General features: G+C 41.0%; 1 protein-coding gene across 2 annotated transcripts in view; it reads left to right on the top strand.

Annotated features, from left to right (window-relative positions):
- The window catches only part of PRKAR2A (protein kinase cAMP-dependent type II regulatory subunit alpha), an 80,960-nt gene that overhangs the window by 25,920 nt on the left and 30,022 nt on the right, over positions 1 to 25,018 (top strand). For both annotated transcript variants that reach the window (XR_014560618.1, XM_083724913.1), the window contains exon 2: positions 382 to 417. Coding sequence is in view for 1 of the 2 variants with exons in the window: in XM_083724913.1 (XP_083581039.1) it covers positions 382 to 417 (36 nt within the window). In the remaining variant the exon portion in view is untranslated. The remainder of the gene's footprint in view (positions 1 to 381; positions 418 to 25,018) is intronic.

Below are 25,018 nucleotides of genomic sequence, written 5' to 3'. Positions count from 1 at the left end.
AATAAACAGCAGTGCAAGCCTTTGGGAGGCAGAGACGCAAGAGGGCATCAGAGGAGGGAGGGAAAAGAAGAGGGACAGAGACCAATGTTGATCACTGCACCCCTCGCCACCATTTAAAGGCAGGCTTCCTCAAACTCTGCCTTCCAGATGTTTTTGGCCTACAACTCCCAATATCCCTAGTTAGCAGGACCAGTGGTCAGGGTGATGGGAAGTGTAGTCTCAAAACATCTGGAAGGCCGAATTTGAGGAAGCCTGATTTAAGGTACCTTAGGGTGTCACTGCACACTGGTTGAAAACCACTGGAGTATGGTATTGTGTTCTTAGTAGTTTCAGCAACCAAGTTTTTCCTAGCTTATTGGACTTTTTTCTCTCTTTTTGCAGCTCCTGTTATCAACAGATTCAACAGAAGAGTATCAGGTAAGATTTTCCATATTTTAACGCAACTCAAAACAATTGTCAAAGAATTGTTTTAAAAAAACAGCTCAGTGTGCATATATGTTTATATTGTGTTGGCAAATTCTGTGGGCATGTTTTGAGAGCAGTGATCCTAAAAAGGTAATATTTTTAATAGCTTGGTCTTAATGTCTTACAATCTTACTGCAACAACCATATGTGTAGTGCTGTATTGTTGCTCTCTATTTTTATACCCTACCAATATTGTATTTTACATTATTTATCCAAGTAATTAAGGGTTTTTATACTGAATGTTTCTCATTCAAACCAAGCAAAATTTATGAGAGTGCTGTCCAAGACAGTTTTTTTAAAACTGAAAGAATTAAACAGCACCTTTTAGAATACACAGCATGTTCTCCATCACTAAGCTGTACCCTCTTCCCTCTTTAATAGGCAGCTTTAACCATTGTAAAAATTAGGAAAAAAGGTTGCCAGCTTAAGGGCAGCATACGCATGTACCATGTTTCTATAAAAACTCAAACTCTCTGTTCTGGACGCTCAGCTTACAGTTTTGATAGGAATTGCTATCATGTGGCATGGAGGGAGAATAAGGAAAAGGACCAACTAGAATATGAGCTCCTTGTAAAAATGTTAAATATTCTGTGAGTGCAGATAGCAGGGCAGATGAACTCTGGAGTGCTTGCGACTTGGAGGTTTTGATCAGGGAGTCTGTTAGTTGGCTTTTATACTTTGCTTTTTTTAATTAAAAAAATCAATTCAAAATAGAATTAAAAGTAGCATATTTTTTGCAATATGTCACTGAGCTCTTGGAGGGGGATAGTTAATGTTATGAAGCAGCGGAGTGTCCTTGAGAGGGCTGAGTTGAATGGCTGTATGGACTAGCAGACATGGAAACTAGCATCTTACAATGCCGCTGAGAAATTGCTTGCTGCCTAGCTTCCCTCAGTATAGCTCAGTGAGGGCTGTTGAAACCATGATGGAATGCCAGCAAAATAGGCTTGTATCTACCTAATTATCTAAAAAAATAATATTTGTGCTGTCTTTCAGGGCAGAATGCTACTGAAGCACTTTACATACATAAATGAAATGTAAAAACAAAAAAGGCCCGATCCAATAGATCTGAACCGTTCAAAAGGCAGTCTAAAATTATGTCATGGAACAACACTCATATAACACCAATTCAGTTGATTATTGGTCATTTACTCTGAATGTCTTATATGTGCTCTAGAAAAGTGTTTGGAAGCCCTATCCAGACTACTTCATGGTGTATAGCAGGGATGTCCAACTCCCAAGAGAGTAGGTACTATGCGGACTTCCTTCATTGTAGAAATGTGCTGGTCTCCCCTAGGTAGTGGCTTTTCAATGCCTATTGCTTATCTTTGGGTTTGGGGGAGTTAAATATCTGGAGTCCATCATTGCTGCCTGCACTAATGTTCACCATCATGTGACACAAAGAACAGGTGATGCTTGCTGTTATAGTGTCCTTCTGCCTTCATGTCTTTGCTGGCTCTCTCCCCACCCCCAAAGTGGCCATGCCTTTATGGGGAGGGGGACTGTCTGCAGTGATGTGTGCAATCAGGGTTCTAAACTGTACTTGTGTAGAGCAAGCTCCCTGTTTCAGACCTTCCGTCCCAAAGCATGGAAGACACAGTCAGTAGGGAACATGCAGTAAGGCAGCTCTGCTGTTCCCAATATGGCATACGTGTGTCTGTACAGGGATTTAGTGCAGTTAATAGCATGTAGTTAACATTTAGCATGCAGAATAGAAACCCTTATTTGTATAAGCATCCTGGATTGGCTTTTCACAAGCCTGTCTCTTCGGATCTAAGCTGCAGTGAGTGGATGGTCTTGGTTTCATGGGATTACTATGATCATGTTCCAAGATAAACCACACTCTGCAGCCTTGAATTTCTTTTACTACAGCTGTTGTTTGTATTGCTATAAGTGATAAAACTTTTACACCAAGTTTTATGCGGCGAAACCTGTCCTCTAAACTATTTTAATCTCTTATCTGTGATAGTGGATGTGAGTGTTTGGAATGCTTTTAACTGTTAGATTCACAGTGGCCTAGCGAAACATAAATTTGCTTAGAATACTCAGTTATATTGAACATTTAAAATCTAGGAATCTTCAGAAATGCAGTTGATGAATATTATTTGAATAGAAAGATTTGAACACATAAGTTAAACGGAATGGTTGACTCTGAGCCTGTTCCCAGGCAGGCTTCCCCTCCCCCAAGCAAGGAGTTCTGATGTAGGAACATTCAACATACAGTTCTTCAGATACCATCTATGCCCCAGATTCTTTAGAAGGTGCAGGAAACCTCTATTTTACTCACATTTCCAGAAGCAGTGGACTGTAGTTATTGGCTTCATTATGTTTCTCACAAGAGAGAAAGTAAGTAAATGTTCATATTTGACTGCCATAAACAATTTTGAAAAAGTATTTGGAAAATTGACAAATCGAGACCTGCACACAGACAAATTAAAAAAGACAAATTCACTGCAGAATGAGTTGACTTTATAGATTTTATGAGTATAGCTGAACAATGTAATCTTATGTCACCAATTCTTTGTCTTATATGGTTGACATAACTTTGCTAATCCTCTCTTCTTTGGTAAACTAGGCTCACCTATGGAAAAAATAACACCTCTTATACCACTAGGTGATGCTATAGATATATAAATATTCCAAAGTTAAAGTTTAATTATATTTATTACTTCTGTCAATCTCAAAGCATTATTTAAGATTTTACAGTATCTTCTGGTTTTGTTTAACTTTTTATGTATATCATGATTTAACCTTATATTAGTTGTAGTTGGATTAGTTTGCCATATTTCTTTATGATTTTGTATGTTACATTGTTAAAGCGCTGGAGAATCACAGCACCTGTTATGGTTGCAGAGACCAGTAACTCTTTTAACTGTGGTTTCCCATGTTGCTATTGCTCCATTAGCAGCACTAAAGTGACCTCTCTGGGGCACAAGCCTGGGCAGTGTGTATGGAGGTCCTGGGCTGCCCAGATAACAAGATCTGCCCCCTCTTGGCCTTACTACTGTGTTCCAGAGGAAAGCAGAGCGATACTTTTGGCACCAGCTTGGCTGCAGGAGTTGCCAGAAGGTGGTGTATGAGATCCCAGGGACTCCACTTCAGATTTTTTTAGGGTTTGCTCCTTAGCCCCCCCCCCCGGCCCCGCAGCTGTCCTGCATGGCAGTGGGTATGGATTTTTCCTCAGAGTTTACTTTTGAAGACTTTCTTGTGAATGAGTATAGCCACAAGGCAGTGGAGGCTAAAGTTTTCCTTCTCCCAGAAGAGCTACCTTCCCAGGTTGATGAGCCCTGTCTGCCCCTCATTTCCCTCTACAGCATGTGCAGTAACTGCCTTCTTGACTGTTGGACCCACTATTGATCTTATCCACTCAATTGGCCAGAGTCTGTCTTCGCATCCAAGGGAAGTCCCTAACTCACTGAGGGCTTGAGACCCATTGGCTACCCTCACCTGGTTGTTTAGCCAGCCATCAAAGCCGTTTCATGAGGTGTGGCTGCTGTCGTATGCTGGCAGCTTTTAGGAGCCACAGGTGAGAGTGGAGTGCAGGGTGGGGACCAAAGATGGGCAAGCTACCCCTGAAGGAGCACAATGTGTTCCTCACCAAAGGTACTACCCCTCCTTTAATACCCCATACACCCTAGTAGTATTAGTAATGCTTAGCATTTGCATAAGAATTTTGAGAGTTCAAAGCACTTCTTGTACACTTTAGAATAACCCTGTAAAGGTGTTCAATATTAACATGCAGAAATCACAGTCAGCAGCATTCTTCACACATGGTAAGATTTTTTTTGTCCTTGCTCTTGGACAATCAAGCTCTTATTGAGGCATGGTGCTAGGATAATTCAGAGAGAACAATTTGGCTGAAGCTGCCAAAGTTCAATATTTTATCCCCCATTGTAATTGTACGGGCTGGCACTGTCACTTAATGGCTGTATAAGCTGTTAAGTTTGTGAGAAACAGTTTTTGCTATCAAGCCCGCTTGGACATACCCCTAAACCAGCTTCCCCCAACCTGGTGCCTGCTACCAGACACCAGAAGACTGCTATAAACAATTACAAGCTGCTGGGAACAAGTGCTTGAAAAGGGCATTCTGTTTTCCCCAGGCAAATTCTGGGTTCCTCTTTCTAAAGGGCATGAAGCCCTTTTTAGAAAAGTATGTAAACAACATTGGCAGATATTTTAATAAAATCTGGGTTCAGAATCGGGCTTTTAGCCTGAAGTAACTCCAGCTAAGTACTGCTCCTGCCTCTTTCTCTTTAAAACAACACTTCTCCTACATTTTATAACAGGATCAGTTATCTGTGCCTCTAGGTCAGTAAGTGCCAGCAAACAACAGGGAACTGTAGCATGCATCAGAAATGGGTAATTACATTTCTGCCTAATAACAAATGAAGGCATATCCTACATATGTAGCTGAAAGAGTTGAAAAAATTCTGAGTTGTAAGAATGGGCTTGTATCATGCCAGATGGGGAAAGCTCACTTTTTACTTATGTAAAAACAAACAAACAAAAAACAAATAGTAATAGCATAGAAGGTAATGGTTAGGCTATCATCCCTCCTCCAAATATGCTAGGTTTTTATTTGCAGGGACTGTTCTACATGGGAAAGCATTCAGCACTGTCATTTTCCCATCTGCCATCTAAATTGGTACTATTCTGGGTCAACTTACTCTGCTGCATGTGTAGATGAGGCCTTATTAACATTTAAGCTGAGAAAAGTATGAGGGTCCAGTAGACAGTCTGCAAAATGGCACAAGTATGGGGGAGGGGGCAGAACAGGTTTCAGATACAGGATATTAAGCATACACATAGTTCAGAATGAACTGGTTGCTTGCTTTCCAAGTTTTCATTTCCCAAATGGAACTGGAACATTTTATTAAAGTGTCAAGTAGCTATGTCGAAGCAAGGTCAGGGTCATTACATGACCAATACTGGTACTATCCTGGTTGAGCTGGCTTCTCTTTTCAGCCTTAAAAGTTCATTTTGTGACACCATCAAGACAAGTTGTAGAATAATAATAATAATAATAATAATAAATTTTATTTATACCTCACCCTCCCCAGTCAAGACCGGGCTCAGGGCGGCTAACACTCGATATAAAAACAATTGATTAAAATACAACTTGAAAACAAGATTAAAATACAACATTAAAATACAGCCTCATTTCAATGGAAACTCAAATCAAAAACTTTTTTGGCAGATGAAAATGTCAAGTCTTCACCAAGACTAACTATCCAGACTGGTCCTACATGGGCCAGAAAAAAAGCCAGGGAAGTCCCCAAATAGGAGTTCCATCACAAAAAGAGAAAGGAAAAAAGAAAGAGGAGGAGGGAATCAAATATTGTTTTTATATATCTATTCAACATGACACTGGTTTAAACGGAACTAGTGTAGCATTATAATGAGTTTGGCACCAGAATGTGAACTCTTTTTATGTTGTATGCTTTCATAAGGTAAACGCTCTCCATCCTTGCTGTATTTGCATGTCTTGTATATAGCATAATTATCAGACAATCTTTAGGCTGGGTAGGCTGCCAGCAGTCACGAAGGCACAGCGCCTTTTCTTCTTCTTGCAATGCTTAGAAATTTCAGAAACCTCCCTCAGTTTTTTGTGCGTGTCTCCCTGCTGTGTAAGAAGACCTCAGCTGTCAAGTTAATTGCTTTCTGGGATTTGAACGCCTAATTTGGCTGCCTTTCGTCAATAGTGTTTAGGATTAGGATCGTTTCACTTTCTTACAAAGATGCTTGCCTTTTGTTAAACATGCAGTAAAACATCATATTATCTTTTAATCTGTGTCTTCTAAAAACATGAACCCCCCCCCCCCCCCGCAGCACAGTAAAGGTAAAATAGGGCACAACTCAAGGAAGATAAATTGATTTAATGTATTCCTCTTTGGTACTTAAATTGACTTCTTCTTTTAAAAGAGATTTCCATCTTTGCAGTCTGTTTCAGGTAAACTTTGCAGTTCTGTGTTTGCAAAGATGCAATAATACTGTACAGCAATAGCAATACCTGTGGCTACATACCCCCACAATTTGTATTTCCTTATTTAAGCTAACAATTAATAGAAGTATTAGAATGAAGGGTAACTTATTGTATTTGAGAAAATCTTCAGGGTTGTCTTGGACAGGGTGGGAGAAATCAACATATAACTATAAGACTCTAGTTCCATCAGTGCAAGGATTTGCTCTTGTACAATGAAACATATTCCCCGTCTCCTCTCCTTCCTCTCCCCCCTTTGTGTCCCAAAAACTGTCCTAAGGGTTCCCCCAACTCTTTAGAGCAGATTAGGGGAGAGTGCACATACACCCATTTCGCAAGCAAAATCCTTGCATTGACAAGATGCAGTAGTTGAATACTGCTTGCTATGTCTGGGCCAGCTAATTTTCTTATGATTTTTTACATAAATATTTTCAGCCAAAAAAGACTTTCAGAGCAGCATGAAAGTCACAAAAAATACAACCCCTGCCTTCAGGCTGACAATCTAGAAAGATAGGACACAAATGGAAAATTGAAAAGTCCACACAACAAGACTTTTCATCATACAGGAGTAGCTGCAGCCTCCTGATAATTTTCATTGAAATTTTCTGAACAATTTCCAGCTGTACAATATATTTTTTAGATGTGGGGCAGAAATGTCACAGTATTCTAAGTGTGGTCACACTGTATTTGCATAAATCTGGTGGAGATGAAACATTGCACTACTAGTTCTTGTGAATATCTATGTAGCTTTTATTTTTCTCATTTTCCTGCTAAAAATTGATGTTAACTACTTCATTGCCCCAAACTATCACACTTACTTATGGTAAAGTCTATTTTCAGATGCACACTATTTTAAAAATAGTTCAAGGGAACAGAGTGTTTTTGAACCTGATTGTATGCATTGCTGGAACAAAGATTAATTCAGAAACACTAAATTGGGACATAATTGAATTAAACAAGGTGTGCTGGTGTCCTAAAAGCAAGGGAGTTAAGTTGAGCCAGAATTTCTGCCTAGACTAAATCTATATTTTAGGCTAACTGAAGAATCCTGCCATTGTTTGCATTCAGTGCTGACCTAAGTCAGAATGAATGTTAAGCATATGAAACCAGTACTTTGGGGGAGTCAGTACATTGTGGATTTCTTCAGTCTTCTATGCTGTCTTTAGTCTAAGGTAATCTTTAAAGCTGTTAAAATTGCTATTGAGACCATTTTTGTTCTAACCTTTGATCCAAGGGACAACTTACCGTAAATGTTTTTGCTCAACAGTGAATTTCCTTGCATATGCCGGCAGCGTCACAGAGAGGAACGTGGGGCCTGGGGCAAGATGTGGTCTCTGCGGCTCTCCTGTTGCACATGCCCCAAATGCTGTTAGTAGTAACATAGCATATTTAAGTATATGTAGTACTGACATATTAAGTGCATTATATAGTTCAATATGTTTTACTTATTGATAAAAATGATTATATTCTTCATCTGTTTAGTGATATTAATACATTTATCTAACCCACTTTACTAGAATGTGAAACAAAATTTTTATAATCTCTGGAAATTACAAATCTATCTATAAGCATTATTTGAAATTACTAAATTCAAGATAAAAGTATGACATTTACATAATTAAAACAAAACATCCTTTATAATAAGTAATGAATCATCTACTTCCTTGAATAACCTTTCCCTCATTTTCATTTTGGCAAACCTATTTAAATTTCCAAAGATTTTCCAAGTAAGCTTACTTTCTCCTCAGAGCGCGAAATGTCCTGTGGTAGATCTTGAAATCATTTACCACTGAGAGGGGAGAACCTTTGGTCTGTGGGTGGGTCCATAGCAGAATTTCACCTGGCTAACCAATGTTTAGTGCATATACCAGTCTTGTCCACATAGTCTTCCTAACAAAAAACACTGCATGGGACGGTAGTGTTGGGAGCTGCCTGAAAGCACCTAACAGCACATGCTCCCCTTGATCTAGCCCAGGGGTCAGCAAACTTTTTCAGCAGGGGGCCGGTCCACTGTCCCTCAGACCTTGTGGGAGGCCAGACTGTATTTTGAAAAAAAAAAAAAGAACAAATTCCTATGCCCCACAAATCACCCAGAGGTGCATTTTAAATAAAAGGACACATTCTACTCATGTAGAAACACACTGATTCCCGGACTGTCCACGGGCTGGATTTAGAAGGCGATTGGGCTGGATCCAGCCCCTGGGCCTTAGTTTGCCTACCCATGGTCTAGCCTTTCCCTTGGGACTTGATTGACTTTCCACTGTAGCCAGTGGCCCTTCGTAGCAAAGAGCCAACCCATCGATGCTTAACCAGTTTCAGTTTTCTAAAGGTACATCCACCCAATGCAGTCAATATAAGATTGCAATGGAGCCTTCTTAAGGTAATTGCTGTTTGTAGAAATAGTTTTTCTAGACCTTTCAGCAAATATTTTGTTGAAGGCAATCAGGGTGCAGCTTTTACCACAAATGTTGAATAATCCCCCGTTCTTGAAATTTTAACAAAAATCTGAGGGTCTTTACACATTGCTCCGTAGTCCAGATCTGTTGCATATGTTGTAATGGGCACAGATCTCAAAGAGTTCTTTCTTCATCTGCATTACACAGCTGAAGCAACAGGCTTTGAGCCCACTGCTTTGTAGTGTTGAGTAGTTCCCCACCTACTCTCCTGCACACAGAGGTTGCATGTGCTTTGTTTAGGCCTGTTGGTCTCAAGGCAGTGCAGAGACTGCCCATGCTGTGCAGCAGCTGCCCACCGTTTCAAACTTACGTATTTCATCTTTCCACTGACTTGTAAAGAAATAAAGGAAGCAGCTATAATTATCGAAAAGGGTTATGTTCTCTGCCCCTCACACCAAAGGATGCAAGGCTCTTCACAGTTCTCCATATGCTACTTTTGTATCCTTACCATGATATTGTTAGTGAATTGGAGTAGTAGTAGCATAAAGGGAAAATAGCTCCTGTTTTTGTATAGAAATAATAGACTTGTCAGTATCTTAGACAACTGTGCTAGAATGCATAGTACATACAGTCTTGTAAGAGAACAGATTTTAGGCTTAGGATCCAATAAACATAGTTTTATTATAGTAAGCTTGCAAAAATCAGCCTAGTGGGTTAGTAGACTAAAAACTGTCAAATGGTACTTGGGTATTTTCTTCATGAAGAAAGGGTTGAAGCCATTAATAATTGCCCTGCAAAATTTCTTAGTTACATAGCTACATGATGAAGAGAACTTGCTTCCGGCATTTCTTGAACAAAAGGTTAATTGTGCATTTTAAATGAAGTGGACTGAGACGTGACATTTCCCCTGTGTTTGCTCAGGTATGATGGCCTTATTGTTCAACTTGAACTTCTAGAGAGCACATGTGGTCTTTCTTTATAGCATTAGGATACTTCATCAAGTGCTAATGTCTTTTGAAGTGAAGCATTAACTACATAAATCAAAAAGTTGGTATTGGTAGAGTGGGCAGCTTTGAACAACACTTGATGTTGAATATTATGGCTGAACACTCGGGACTCTTGTCAACATCTGCATTCCGGCCTGGCCAGTGAGATGTTTAAGCAAAAGATGGCTGGATGAAAGTCTTGTCTAGAAGAAAACATAATTCTGCCAGCCACTGTTGTGTGCTCCTTGATTGGCCAACTCTAGCAGTATATTGTTTGGCAAAGTGTGACGATCAAGGAACATTGTATAATTGCATATAGTATTGTGTTTTATTACCTTTGTAACCTGGCTTAAACAATGCAAGGAACTTCAGGGGCTTCTTAAAGTTAGTTTCAAAATGTAGATGACCTTCAACAAGCCCCCCCCCCCCAAACAACGTCCTGTCATCTTGGATTTGGGTTTAAGCTACAGGAGAATACTCATGTACATTGCCTTCTCCCTCACCCCCCTCCTTTCATACTATCCTCCTTATATAGGACCTACTGGAATAAAGCTGCTTCATTGGGTCATCTGAGGGGAAGCAGAGAAGATGCACAGGCAAATTCAGGTTAGGATGGCACCAGTAGGAGCTCAGACCTCAGGTGGTGGAAATGCAAGAAGTGGTGCTCCACGGGTGTCCCACCCACCCCACCACTTCTGTGGCCTAGAGGTGGAGAGAGACCAGTGCCAAAGCTCTGAAGAATGCCTCACTCTCACCAACTGTTGGCAAGAGGAAGGTGTTCCAGAAGCTTCACAAGGGTTTTCCTTGAGGGGAAGCCTTTGCAGAGCCTCACGCCCCTGGCAAACTGCAGTGGGACATTTTGCCTCTGGATCAAAACGTCGTGGGTCACCCTGGCCCAAACCAAACCATGGCTTAGCTTGCAGCAGGAGAGCTAGGGGAAGAGCGCAGCAGCTGCAATCTCTTCACTTGGAGTCATTATGTATGTATGCTAAGTCATGGTTTAGCTTAGTATTATACACAGATCAGCTCACAGTATGCACAGGTACTCCACTCACCATAAGAATAGTTCCTGAATTGTGGGGAGACCTGGATGTTTCTCCATCTACCTCTTCTTAATACTGTTCTTTGTCTTTACTTAAGTGGATGGCTTTCCTCCTTCATTGCTGTTTCTGTGATGCTGCTTTGTCATTGGTTGTTTTGTAGTTATTTCTGATTTATTGTACTGCTTTTATAATCTGCCCTTGAACCCATTTGGTGTAGGGTGGGGTAGAAGTACAAATAATATACAATAGTATATATTGTAGTTTCTTCAGACAGTCAGTGGTGTCCTGTATATAAGTTGGAGTGTTGATGATATTTTGTCTGAGTATAGAGTTCATACTTAGGCTCCCTGACACTGCTGATGCCTGAAGCTGCAATGTGTCCTGGGTTGCCTAATGTGTTTATTTTGGGGAGCAGATAGAATGTGCCTAGTTAGGGCTCCAGAGGTATGTCTATAGATTTGGACCTGTACACCTGTAGGAAGATCCTTCATCAAGTGTAAGAATGGTTTGTTTTGCATGTCAAATTCAAGTTTAGCTGTTCACAAATCAGAATACAGTGGTACCTCGAGTTAAGTACTTAATTCGTTCCGGAGGTCCGTACTTAACCTGAAACTGTTCTTAACCTGAAGCACCATTTTAGCTAATGGGGCCTCCTGCTGCTGCCGCCCTGCTGGAGCACGATTTCTGTTCTCAACCTGAAGCAAAGTTCTTAACCTGAAGCACTATTTCTGGGTTAGTGGAATCTGTAACCTGAAGCGTATGTAACCTGAAGCGTATGTAACCCGAGGTACCACTGTAATTTCTGCTTCACATATTGGTATACTGACATTCTTTTCCATTGTTAAGGCCAAGGTTATGTAAATGTGGATACACTCACTATACTGTAGGCAATCCTGTTGCAGCGATAAGATGACCTTTCATTCCAGAAAGGCATGTGATGAGTCAGTTGGTTTTCACATACATAAGACTGAAACAAATTTATATCTCGACTAGCAGTTGGTATGCATTCAAAGAATAAAAGCAGTGTATTATTGTACCTGTCACTGGCTTGCCAGGGCCGCTCTAAATGTCATGGTAACCTAAGCAAAGATTTATGACAGTTACGGAGGAACAAACAAAAGCATTTCAGTTTTTAGTATGTAGATTATGTATATAACCATACAGAGGTTAATAATAATTAAAGAGAGCTCTTCCTGCTACCCAGTCACCCCCGTTGATCCGTGTTGTCCTATGCACCCATTTGGGGGGGGGTGCTCCTTTTCACAATTACTTCTGTAGAGTTTAGCAGAAATGGGCTGGATCAGATGGTACACTGTGACCTGCTCCAGTTTGAAAGACAAATGGATGTTTAGCTGAGCTATAGCAAGCGCTTGTTTTCAGGCTGTAATAGATTAACAGCTTGGGAATCTTCACAAAGGAACAACTCTTCCTCTGACAATTTTAAAGCTGCATCTTGTTCTAATACCTACTTGGAAAAGTAACTGCAAATTGTGAGTGGTTAACTCTTTCAGTTGTGAGGGCCCCCATTGACAGGTTCATGAACTAAAGAGCAGCTTGGAACTTGCATATTTGCCTGCATGTAATTAACTTTTGTGAGATGCGGGTAGCGCTGTGGGTTAAACCACAGAGCCTAGGACTTGCCGATCAGAAGGTTGTGGTTCGAATCCCCGTGACGGGGTGAGCTCCCGTTGTTCGGTCCCAGCTCCTGCCAACCTAGCGGTTCGAAAGCACGTTAAAGTTCAAGTAGATCAATAGGTACCGCTCCGGCGGGAAGGTAAACGGCGTTTCTGTGCGCTGCTCTGGTTCACCAGAAGCGGCTTAGTCATGCTGGCCACATGACCTGGAAGCTGTACGCCGGCTCCCTCAGCCAATTAAGCAAGATGAGCGCCGCAACCCCAGAGTCGGCCATGACTGGACCTAATGGTCAGGGGTCCCTTTACCTTTACCTTAATTAACTTTTGCACAGCATTTCAGTGAGATTGGTGGGGGCCAAACGACAACTAGTGTATACATCATACTTACTTGTTACCCTCAAATGTGGAGCTTGAGTCAGCTCTTAAAAACATTATCTTTTAAAATAATAACAATAGCTTTTAAAGTCTTTGGGTTTCTTTTCTTCCCCGTCTCATCTCCTGTTCCTTTTAACCCCTTTGCCATTATGTTTTCAAACTAAACTCCTGTGTAGGCTTTCCCTGATGCATAAGAATGGACCATGTACCACTGGATTTTTGTTTGGCATTTTTATTTATGATATTGCTTTTGTGATTTTATTTGCATACACTACTTGGATTTTTTTTTAAATATTAAGCAACTTAGAAATATTAAAGAATAGATGAATAAATAACCATGGCAATCATGTGCTGCATCATTGTGGGGTAAAGCAGGATTCTCCCCCACAACCCCCTCCCACAAAATCTGAAATACATTTATTGTATTTATTTAAACCTAGAAGTAAAGAACAAATATTTTAAGCTGGCCGAACAGTACCAAATAGTAAGATACAAGTTTCCATTGGCAAGTTGTTTCTATATTGCTTGATGATGTTGGAATAGCAGTTAGGATCTAAGACTTCAAGAAATGTTTGCTTTAAGCCAATGTGAAGGGTTTCAAAATGGAGTTGGTTCTTGGAGCTCCAGTTAAATGCAACATCTGGCCCTCTAAAAGTGACTGATGAGATGGATAATTGAACTTGGGAGACATCTCTTTGGAGAAACAACCACTACTGGCAACGGGTATTGATGAATAGTTGACAGAGGTTGGGAAAAGAATGGCTCATTTAAAACACATCAGAAAAGGATAAAGTATGAATGAGGTTATGCCTATAGTCAGGGATTTTTTCTAATATTTCAGTTTTTGGGTTGGAGGATTTTAAGATGGTAATACAGATTGTCAGAATATACATTTCTTGACAAGTTCTGACAAGGTGCAACTGCTGTATGTTCACTGTGGTATACAGCGCGCATAAGGTAATAAACCATATACACATCAGTAAACAGGCTGTTGGAGAAGAGGATGGATGAGGCTTTAAAAAAACAAAATGGCTTGACCTGCTTAACCTGACCAGCTCATTTTTTTTCTAAAATCCAGTATAGATAATTTTTGCCTGAGGGTTTTATGACAGCTTCAGCTTGTGTCTAATTTTTATTCTGAATTTCAAGGACCATTAACAATGAACATTGCTGCAACAAAAATAGACTTTGTTCTAGCTACCTATACAGAACAAGCTGTGTCTAAACTGCTAATGGGTTGTTTCATAAACCACTAACCAACAATCTTCTATTAATCACTTGCTCACAGCAAACCAACCCAAACATTCAATGGGGACTGAATATATTCAGTAATTCATCAAGTTGATTTATGTGTGACCAGGCTTCCTGTCTCCTTCCATAGTGTGGCTGGGGGAAGTCTCAATATATCCTGATGTTTTTAGTGGCATCCCTTACAGGCCAGAGGGCAAATGCAGAACTGTAATTTTTGTTTGCAAGTGACTATATTCATTGCAGATTTCATTAATGGTGGGTTCTGATTGCAGATTGGTTTGTGTTCCCAGTACGTACAGTCATACCTTGGTTGATGAACGCCTTAGCAGTCAAATGTTTTGGCTCCCAAACGCTGCAAACCTGGAAGTAAGTGTTCCGGTTTGTGAACGTTCTTCGGAAGCTGCCCCTTAGAACATTTTGGAAATCAAACAGACGTCCGGAACGGATTCTGTTCGGCTTCCAAGATACAACTATATTACTTTTTGCTCCTTCAATAGAATGAAATACGTATAATCTTTATAAGACTACAAGTTTGTAGAGCATGTGAACTATGCCTTCCAGGGCAGCCTCCTAAAATATAGCTCGCTTGTGTGATCATAATTCTTTCATGGCAGAAATAATAATTTTGTGTGATGTTAATAACTATGAATTAGCGAGGTGATAGCCATTTGGATCCTGTTTTCCTCCAGTCCCATACACTCTACCAGGTGGGGGATGCAAAGCACCAGTACTTATATGACAGATATCTCTCCATAGGCTGTTGGAACAACCTCTCATTTTCTACTGGGTGGGGAAATCTGTTGGGTAATAGGTGCGCAAAAGTATGCTTTTGGCTGGTCATCACAGAACAAGGAGTATGGTTTTCTTTCTGCTCCATTCATAACTGAAATAAACCACTCAGTGAATTCTTTTTTAAATGAAACAGGAACAGCTTAATTTGAAACTGTATTTCAAACAAGATTCCCTATTTGTAGAATATAATTCTCTCCCTGTGTGTGTCTTATTTTCAAGAGTATTTTCCTGCCAAGTACTTGCGTTTAACAACCTTTGTAAAAACTGCATACTGATTGTGGCAATACAGCCTGAGTCATTTGTTAGAACTTGCTGGGAGTCCTGAAGCAGTGTACCAAAAAAGGCTTAAAGTAAAATTCGTATATCCTTTTTCTCTCCACCCCTGCTCTTAGCATGACAAACGTTACTGCTTATTTTTGAGACAGTGACATAATTTGGTACTCAGTGCCTTGCTAAATTTGCCTTCGTTACACAGATCTGATATTTTAAAACTATTATGTAAGTAAACAATGTGAAAACATTGGATATTCCTAAAAGTGGGGTCCTTGCCTTGAATTGTAAAGTAGTGGTTGTGAATGACTCATATTTTCCAGTGGATCTTTTTTAGGGCAGGTATCTTATCCAAAAACCTCTTCAGAAATTCTCCTTCTGTGCAGTGACTTGGCATAGACTCAACTAACATGTTTACCTTCTACTGTTCTTTCCTTGTTATATTTTGAGGAACATGAAGTTCAAACAACTAGTTCGAACTGTCACGTCTCTGTGTTAAAGGTGTTAACAGAAAGCAGCTTAAATACATGTGAAGTAAAATGTTCAAAATGGAATTTGGGGATTTGATATAGGAACTTGTTCCAAGGGGAAAGTGGGAGAAAATGGTGCAATGCTTTTGTGGAATTTTCCATTGGAAACAATCTAGTGTTAAATCTTAGTGACTGCTTCATGAGTGCATGTCTGATAATATAAAGGACAATCTGAGAGTTTGGATAAACTAGCAATCGTAAGAAAAGGAAACTGTCAAAATAACTACCAGGCAAACAGACTCTCATGAGATGGTGGACTCCTTTCTTGGAGGTTTTTATGCTGAGGTTGGATGGCCATCTGTCATGGATGCTTTAGCTGAGATTCCTGCATTGCAGGGGGTTGGACTCGATAACCCTTGGGTCTTTTTGAACTCTAAAATTCTATGACCAAAGACTATGTGTTCTTTATAGTCAATGCAACAGCTATTGTGTGTTCTATATTTGTATCAGCTTTTCTTCGTCAGGTGCATGGCTCTGACATATCTAGACATGCCCGAGATTAAGGATTTGCCTGTAACATGCCACACAGTACCAAAGGCAAGCATTTTTTAAGGTGAAATGAATGAATGAATGAATGAATGTTTGTGCTTCAGCTGTTCTAATTGATTTGAGGATACTGGTGCTGATAGAACATTCCTGTTAGGAGATTTGTAGCTCTGAACATGGGGACCTTGCAGAGCCATGATTGTATTTTAGAATAAGGACATTTCTCGCTGGTAAAAATAAAGCTGCCTTTTATTAAAAAAAAAAAAATGCTAAACTTATGTAAGATCTGATACCCTGGCCCCACAAAATAATAGGTTATATGTCTTGTTGAAATAGGGACAATCAGTAAAGATAAAGGGACCCCTGACCGTTAAGTCCAGTCGTGAATGACTCTGGGGTTACAGCGCTCATCTTGCTTTACTGGCCGAGGTTGCTGGCGTACAGCTTCCAGGTCATGTGGCCAGCATGACTAAGCCACTTCTGGCAAACCAGAGTAACGCACGGAAACACCGTTTACCTTCCCGCCAGAGTGGTACCTATTTATCTACTTGCACTGCTTGCTTTTGAACTGCTAGGTTGGCAGGAGCAGGGACCAAGCAACGGGAGCTCACCCCGTCATGGGGATTCGAACTGCCAACCTTCTGATCGACAAGCCCTAGGCTCTGTGGTTTAATCCACAGCGCCACCCAGGTCCCAGGAACAATCAGTAGCTGATTTAAAAGAATAGTGGTGAACCTGTGGTTCTCTAGATACTACAGTTCTCAACTCTGACCATTGACCATGCTGCTGGGGCTGCTGGGAATTGTAGTATAGTAACAGGCCGCAGGTTCCCCATTATTGCTTTTAATTTTTTTTTTGTATTTTTTATTTAATTTTGACAAGAGTGTACTAATATTTAAATACAGAGGGGGAAAGGAGCTGATGTGTTCTCCTATACTGGGGTTAAAAAGGGCAGAGTCTTCAAAACTAAAACACCTCAAGGCTCATGAAATCTCTGCAGCAGTAACTTTTTTATGTAAAAGTGCTAGGTAGGTTCTTCTTTGAGGGAATCTTCTTAACCTAAAACTTGAAGATCCAAAGTGTTGTGGGCATGAGGCATTGCCACAAGTGATGTAACAGAAGTTGTGCAATAAGGTCAATGCCATTTGCATAGATTCTACTTGGAGTTGTATCCAACTAAATCATTGTGTGCATGGAAAAACTTTCATAAACAGAACAGAATTTCCTTCCACCTGTGCACTACCTGCACCATACCCAAATCTTTGGAGAATTGGGGGAATGCCCAGAGCAGATTTCGGGTGTGTGCAGGGGGGAACGTGGGGGGGGGTAGTTCTGTAGCACTTTTGGAAGTCACTCTGTTCACACATGTTTTAATTGGATAAAACCAAATATTTTCAGTAGCAGTGGGTGCATTAGAGAGAGACGAGATTGCATGTGTTTCCCTTTGAGAAAATAAAGCTGAGTGCTGAGGAGAATATGACAGGTCTGGAAGAGAAGCATTTCATTGAGGAAAGATGTCCTGATGCTGCACAAACTGTTGTCTGGAAAGAGTCTAAGGCTGCAGTATAGATGTAGGGGTTTCACTGCACATTTCCCCCCTTAAAAATAGCACTTAAATTCTGCAGTAAAAGTACACCACCTTAAGAATGGGTGGTTAAGTAAATATCCAAGCATGGGCGTAGCCAGGATTAATGTTTTTTTTGGGGGGGGCAGTTTTCATGTTGCGGGGCGTGGGGTGGGCAGAACTTCAGTTAAGTATTTTTATTGATTTACTTGATTTATCCAAGCCATATGGATGCTGTCAGGGTGCTTTATCTGACTGCAAGCGTGACAGGTTAGTGGGAGGAACTGGACTTGCCTTTTCCAGCGTTCATTCTGTCTAGAAACAATGGTGAGCAATGACTTTGCTTTCAGCCTCAGCTGAATGTGCTGTGCTATACTGAGTCTTTTCTCTCTCTGTGTTCCCATGGAGAGCCAAGCAAGACAGGCAACTATGTGCTATACTACTATTTCCTTAAGGTAGTATTCAACACTCTGCTTTTTCTGCAGCAACGTATATATTCTTAAAAAATAATAATGAGAGATTCTAAGTGTAGACTCAGAATGCTTTGCTTGGAAACATATTGTTGAAATATGCAATCTGCAACCTGTTTGATCCTGCAGTTTGCAAGGTCATATTAACACCAGCTTTTTATTCCAGTTGTTATCAGCATCTCATGCTCTGTTCTCTGAATCAACAGACTCTGGTGGTGCTTTTTAATTTGGAAGTTTTTGAAATACTTCCCTGGGAGTGGGGGAAGCTGTTGAAAGAAGAACCCAATGAAAATATAATGAAAATTTAAAATATTGACCAGAATGATTTAAAACCTTCATTTCATTGCTCATAAAATTATATTTATGTTGACTGTTAAGATACTTAGGAGTGTGCTTCCAATTATGGTGGAAAATAACTATTGTAGAGCTTTGGGGAAAACATTTAGTCTTGGAGGCTACACAAGGGAATTAAAAGATTAAATGCAGTGAAAAGGGTTGGAATTTGAGGCTGTGCAGCTTTAATCATGCTACTGCTGTAGTGTCTTAGTTATCTCATATCTCATAGACTGGTCACACAATCATGGTCTTCATAAAGAGCACCCCCTCTGTTAATTTCCATTAGAGACTTAACTAGATGATTTTAGACACCAAGGGAATTAAGTTGAGACACCATTTTGGTGGGCAATTCCAGAGGAGGTCTCATTACTCTGTCTGGAAGTCTGATTCCCACGGTTGACCAAACAGAAATCCCATATGCTCAATAACATGTAAGTCTTGTTCTGGGTCATACAGCCCACCAGATGCTTGGGCTTCTATTGACCATGACATGTCAGCAGTAGGAGAAATGGAGAATGAGTGCACTTTTGAGTAACATACTGCTTGTTGAAATCACACCATACTTTGTTTTTAACTGTGGTTTATTGTGATTTGTGAACTTGCCCAGTGTATTCAGCAGGTCAGTGTACAATAACCAATTCCTTACTATTCTGCTGTACTGGTGACGTAGAATTACAAAAATGTGGCTGTCGAACATGTCACTTTGAATGCAAAGCAGTTTGTAGGCATATGTTCCGGAACCCAGATTTCTTGTTGTTTGATCATGTGAACTGACTTCAAACCTGATATCAATGGTTGGTAACAATATTGGTTGATAACAATAACCATAGCTGTAATACTGATAATGTAACCTTGCATGAGTCACCAATGCAATCAACAGAGAAAGAATAGGCCTCCAAGCTTTATTTTCATGTAACCAACTAGAGACATGACAAATAACTTACAGGAACTCGAAACTGAAGCTCAAGAATATTAATCTCCATATCAGTAAAGGTAAAGATAAAGGTACTCCTGACCGTTAGGTCCAGTTGCAGACAACTCTGGGGTTGTGGAGCTCATCTCGCTTTACTGGCTGAGGGAGCCGACGTTTGTCCGCAGACAGCTTCCAGGTCATGTGGCCAGCATGACTAAGCCGCTTCTGGCGAACCAGAGGAGCGCATGGAAACACCATTTACCTTCCTGCCAGAGCGGTACCTGTTTATCTACTTGCACTTTGACATGCTTTCGAACTGCTAGGTTGGCAGGAGCTGGGACTGAACAACGGGAGCTCACCCCATCGCGGGGATTCGAACCGCCGACCTTCTGATTGGCAAGCCCTAGGCTCTGTGGTTTAGACCACAGCGCCACCCGCGTCTCTTCCCCCATATCATTAATTCACCTCAGTTATTGAACTCATTTACCACAGCTGTCATATGAGCAATAATGTAAAGTACTGGCAAGGACCGATTAACGTGCATCAGAATGATGCGTGATTGAGTGCACAGCGCTGAACCTGGAAGTGACATGAAAGCATCGTTAAACATGTCACTAAAAGAGTGTAACGGGGTGTGGTGTGCTCATATGTGCTCCACCGATGCATGCGGGGGGCCGGGAATAGAAACCCTCCCCCCCACGAAACGGTCATTGTAGTTCAATTCAGACCTTGTTGTATCATCTAGGAAGACTATAAAGAAAGCAAAATACAGTAGTAACTCATTTCTGAGTGGGGGGCACTCTTTTGTTTCATTTATTGTGTTACCACGTTTAAGGAGATTTTAAACCCTTGTTCCTCTTTTTGATGAGTTTCTCTCTGGATGAGGATAACGCTGCTTCTGTCTAGCATTCTGTGTCATTCCTTCACTCAAATGCAAAGTAAAACATGGAATGTATTTCTACAAGAGAAGATGCTGTGACTTTTTGTCTAAGAGCACTTTTATCTCGAATCCTGCCTGACACTATATATAAAACAGCACATTTCCATCTATTTGATTTTTGCTTAATTGTGGGAGGAAATAGAAAAAAGAAGACATGATATTTGTAGTGCTGTTCATCTCAGCTTTATGTTTGTTAATGTTAGAATGTGTTGTGTTAATTCCTGAATGAATGCTTAACTAGCAGAGTGACAATGCTTTACTTACACAGTACTTTTTCTCTGTAGGAGAGTACAAATAAGTATCTCAACTAATGCTGCATTTATGCATAATGTGGCTAGGAAACTGCATAAACCTTTGATCTCCAGTGACTTGCAGGCTTCTGGGGTTCCTTTCAGATTTTATAAAAGGCTTGCTTTTCTCTCTCTGCTCAGGTTTATTCACTTCAATAAGCTGGGCAATGTTCCAAGAGTTTTGTACTGTCAGACTAGTGAATAGAGTACAAATGAGCGCCTCTGTAAAATTCTTAATGGTGTAGACTCCAGCAAAACATAAACAGAAGAGGAACAAAGTAAGGTTAAAACAATTCTGACTCTTAATCTTTTGCTGTTCTTAGGCATCTTTACTTTCACTGTGTAAGCAGACTCCAAAAAAAGGCAAGAAATTTCTGGTTTGAAAGCAACCATACTTACAAAAGAGAAGGGGGGGGGGGAGACCAGAAAAATCTGGATAATTGAGTGTATATTTTGCTGTGCTGCTTTTAATTGTATACTGACCTGAGTGTTGCTATAGAAAGGTGAGAAGGGAAGAGATTATAAATAAAGTTGAGGGCACTTTCCAGGTCAGACCAAGAATACCTGCCTTTCTGGATCCAACCAATGAGCCATCTAGGCCACCCACTATCTCTTGGAGTAGCTAGCTGTGTGCTCCTGGGAAAAACACAGCATGGTATAGTGATAAGCATCCTGTGCCAATTTGTCTTCAGCAACTGGTAATTGGAGGTATACCGCCTTCAAATATGGAACAGCACCTTTAGCTGTCATGTTTAAATATCTATTCAGACAAATCCACAGAGGACATATCTTTTTAAAAAGCTGTCTAAGCTAGTGATTACGACTGCACCTTTCAGCAGTGCATTCCACGTAATGTGTTGAAGGAATAAATTGTTTGGGCAAGAACCTTCTCCTGCTCAATTTTACTGAATGACTTGAGCATACCATAATATATTCACTTGAAAGAGTATTTGCTGTCAATACAGGTCATAATTTCTTTTTATAAATCTTTTATTGTTCTTGCTTAGGGCTGCATGGAGCCTTTCACTGTCTCCAGGACTTTTTTTGAATTCTGTGAATGGTTTCAGGCGGGAGAGGCAGTTAAACTTCACTCAACACATATCAGCTCATTCAAAATGACCTTACAACTGGTTCTTGCATAGGAGAATCCCCCACCCTTCAGACTTATTCTCTTTAGTCTTGCAATCAAAGCAAAGTAGAAGTTATAGATTCATCTTTTAATGGAGCCTTAATTAAAGTTCAGATCTGAACAAGGAACTAATGGGATTGGCTTGGCTCCAAACACATAGATTCCAGCTAGAAAGGAAGAAGTAGCAGGTGAATCTCTTACAGTAAAATGAATTGCAGGATGGCAAGGAAGGGAGGACTCAACACCATTCCAACCTTGCCACGTGACAGGTGACATAGGATCTCAATTCTCTCAGCTGTTTGTAACTGTAAGGTAAGAAAAGGATGTCACATAGAGGAGGGAGAAAGGTTGTTTTCTCTGCTCCAGAGAAGCGGACACGGAGCAATGGATCCAAACTACAAGAAAGAAGATTCCACCTAAACATTAGGAAGAACTTCCTGACAGTAAGAGCTGTTTGACAGTGGAATTTGCTGCCAAGGAGTGTGGTGGAGTCTCCTTCTTTGGAGGTCTTTAAGCAGAGGCTTGACAACCATATGTCAGGAGTGTTCTGATGGTGTTTCCTGCTTGGGGTTGGACTCGATGGCCCTTGTGGTCTCTTCCAACTCTATGATTCTATGATTCTATGAAATGCATTTGTCCTAGTTGTAATTTGAGATTCTACTACAGTAGTATTTCAGCGTAGGCGTACTGTATTTTTCGCTCTATAAGACGCACCAGACCATAAGACGCACCTAGTTTTTGGAGGAGGAAAACAAGAAAAAAAAATATTCTGAATCCCAGAAGCCAGAACAGGAAGAGGGATCTCTGCACAGTGAAAGCAGCGATCCCTCTTGCTGTTCTGGCTTCTGGGATAGCTGCGCAGCCTGCATTCGCTCCATAAGACGCACACACATTTCCCCTTACTTTTTAGGAGGGAAAAAGTGAGTATTATAGAGCAAAAAATATGGTACTTGTTTTTGGTACTGAGAATACACACGATGAGAGTTACACCTTGTGACTATTGTGTGATGAATGCTTTGGGGACCAATTTTAGGGACCAAAGAAAGGGGGTGTGACTATTACGCAGTGGCGACCATTACGCAGTGAAATATGGTATATATCGCTTTTCAGGTGGGCCCCACAAACCTGTTTACATAAAAATTTTAGAATAAGCAAGGAGAGATAAAATGAGATAGAAAAAGACAACTGTTTTGTTTGAAGCTGTAACAGCTTCTTCCAGTCTGTGCAAACATTCCTGATTCCTAGGTGAAATGGGCCCCCCTGTGGTTTTGGGGGGCTCACAGTGGGAGTAGAGTGGGGGGGGCCCTGTTGCGCGAGGGGAAGTTCTTGCACAGATCTTCTACAGACAGGGCTGGTTGGGTGCATTGAGCACAAAGTCAGGTTCATTAAGTTGACTATATCTATTCTGAGTAGGACTGGCATTGGATGAAACCCTAGGTGGCATTTACCGTATTTTCCCCTCTATAACACGCAGATTTTTTTCTCCTAAAAAGGAAGGGGAAATGTCTGTGCGTGTTATTGAGCGAATGTGTGGTCCCTGGAGCTAAATGGCGTGAGTAGAGGCAAAAAAAAAGCAGGCAAAAATCAAATCGCGTGTCTCGGAGAAGGGAAACCTGAAAAGAGGAAGCGGCTGCTTTCCTGCATTCTGCCTCAGGGTCTTACTGCCCACCCTTCTCTGTTTCCTTGCTGTGTTTGCTCAAATGGAACAAAGAGCAGGGAAAGCCCCTCCCCTCCAGGCAAGCAGAGGGGAAAGCAGAGTGTCGTCTCTGTGCTCCAGTGCTGCTGAAAACATGCAGGAGAGAGAGAGAGAGAGAGAGAGAGAGAGAGAGAGAGAGAGCTGGCTGGCTTGGGTGGGTAGGTGAGGGAAAACTTTTGCCTTCCTTTCCTCCCTCCTGTTATACCCCTCTCCTGCATTCTTAGCCAGCTGCTTCTCTGCACACCCCTCTCGTGCTCCTTGTCCATTCTGTGTTTTACCTTCCCTCCCCACTTAAAATGTGGTTAAAAAGCATGGATCCACATGGATCCTCAGGATGTTTGTATTGGGTCACCCCAAATTCACCATCAGATCACATAGCATGTCCATGGCTACAGCCTGCCCCCCAAAAATCACGCACACACTGTTGCCTGGGGCTGCAATGGTGCAAAAATGTGGTTAAAAAGCATGGATCCACATGGATCCTCAGGATCTTTGCATTGGGTCAGCCCAAATTCACCATCAGAGCACATAGCATGTCCATGGCTACAGCCTGCCCCCCCAAAATCACACACACACTGTTGCCTGGGGCTGCAGTGGTGCAAAAACGTGGTTACAAAGCATGGATCCACAGGGATTCTCAGGATTTTTGCATTGGGTCACCCCAAATTCACCATCAGATCACATGTCTGTGGCCACAGCATGAAGCACAAAAATGATAGATCCACTGTTTCATTCAGAATGTTTTTTCCCTTGTTTTCCTCCTCTAAAAACGATGTGCGTGTTATGGTCAGGTGCGTGTTATAGAGCGAAAAATACGGTAATGCTAGTCCTACTCAGAGTTGACCCATTGAAGGGTGGCATCCGTCTGTTTCGTGAAACAATGGAAGAGTGCGCCTAAGGGGGTAAAGTCAAACCGTTGGAGAGTTACAACACTTGGCTTTATTTGTAGAGAATGGTATGGGATTTAGTTGACTACAGCCCAATGTTTGCAGACAGCCACACCAATTTTTAAAAAGCTAAACTCTCAGATTTATATTCAGAATAGTTGGGAACAACATTTAATTGCTCTGAATACAAATTTGAGTTGCTTTTCTGTTTCAGTATAATGGTATAGTAGAATAAAATGACCCTTCAAAATTGAAAATGACTGTTCTAAGTCTTTGGAAGGCTTTAGGGCAGTGGTGTCCAAACTTTTTTCAAAGATTTGATGAAGTGAAGGGCTGTGGGGGCCGACCAAACTTGTTTACTTTTTTTTTTTAGGATTGAAGTTGTTGAGCTTCTTTTAGGGTTGAAGTTGTTGAGTTCTTTTAGGATTTTAGCCCAGGAAATAAACTGCCACAGCGGCCGGATTAAGCCGCCCAGCGGGCTGCATTAGGTCCCCAAAACAGACTTTGGACATGCCTGCTTTAGGGGATGTGTGTTCAGAGTTCCCTAGGGGCTTTATCCTGCACCAGAAAATGAGGTATCATTGA

The sequence above is a fragment of the Podarcis gaigeae genome (genome assembly GCF_964106915.1).
Source record: "Podarcis gaigeae genome assembly, chromosome: 2".
Classification (NCBI taxonomy): domain Eukaryota; kingdom Metazoa; phylum Chordata; class Lepidosauria; order Squamata; family Lacertidae; genus Podarcis; species Podarcis gaigeae.
Note: the sequence above shows the minus strand (reverse complement) of the source record. Positions and strands in the feature narration are given on the sequence as shown.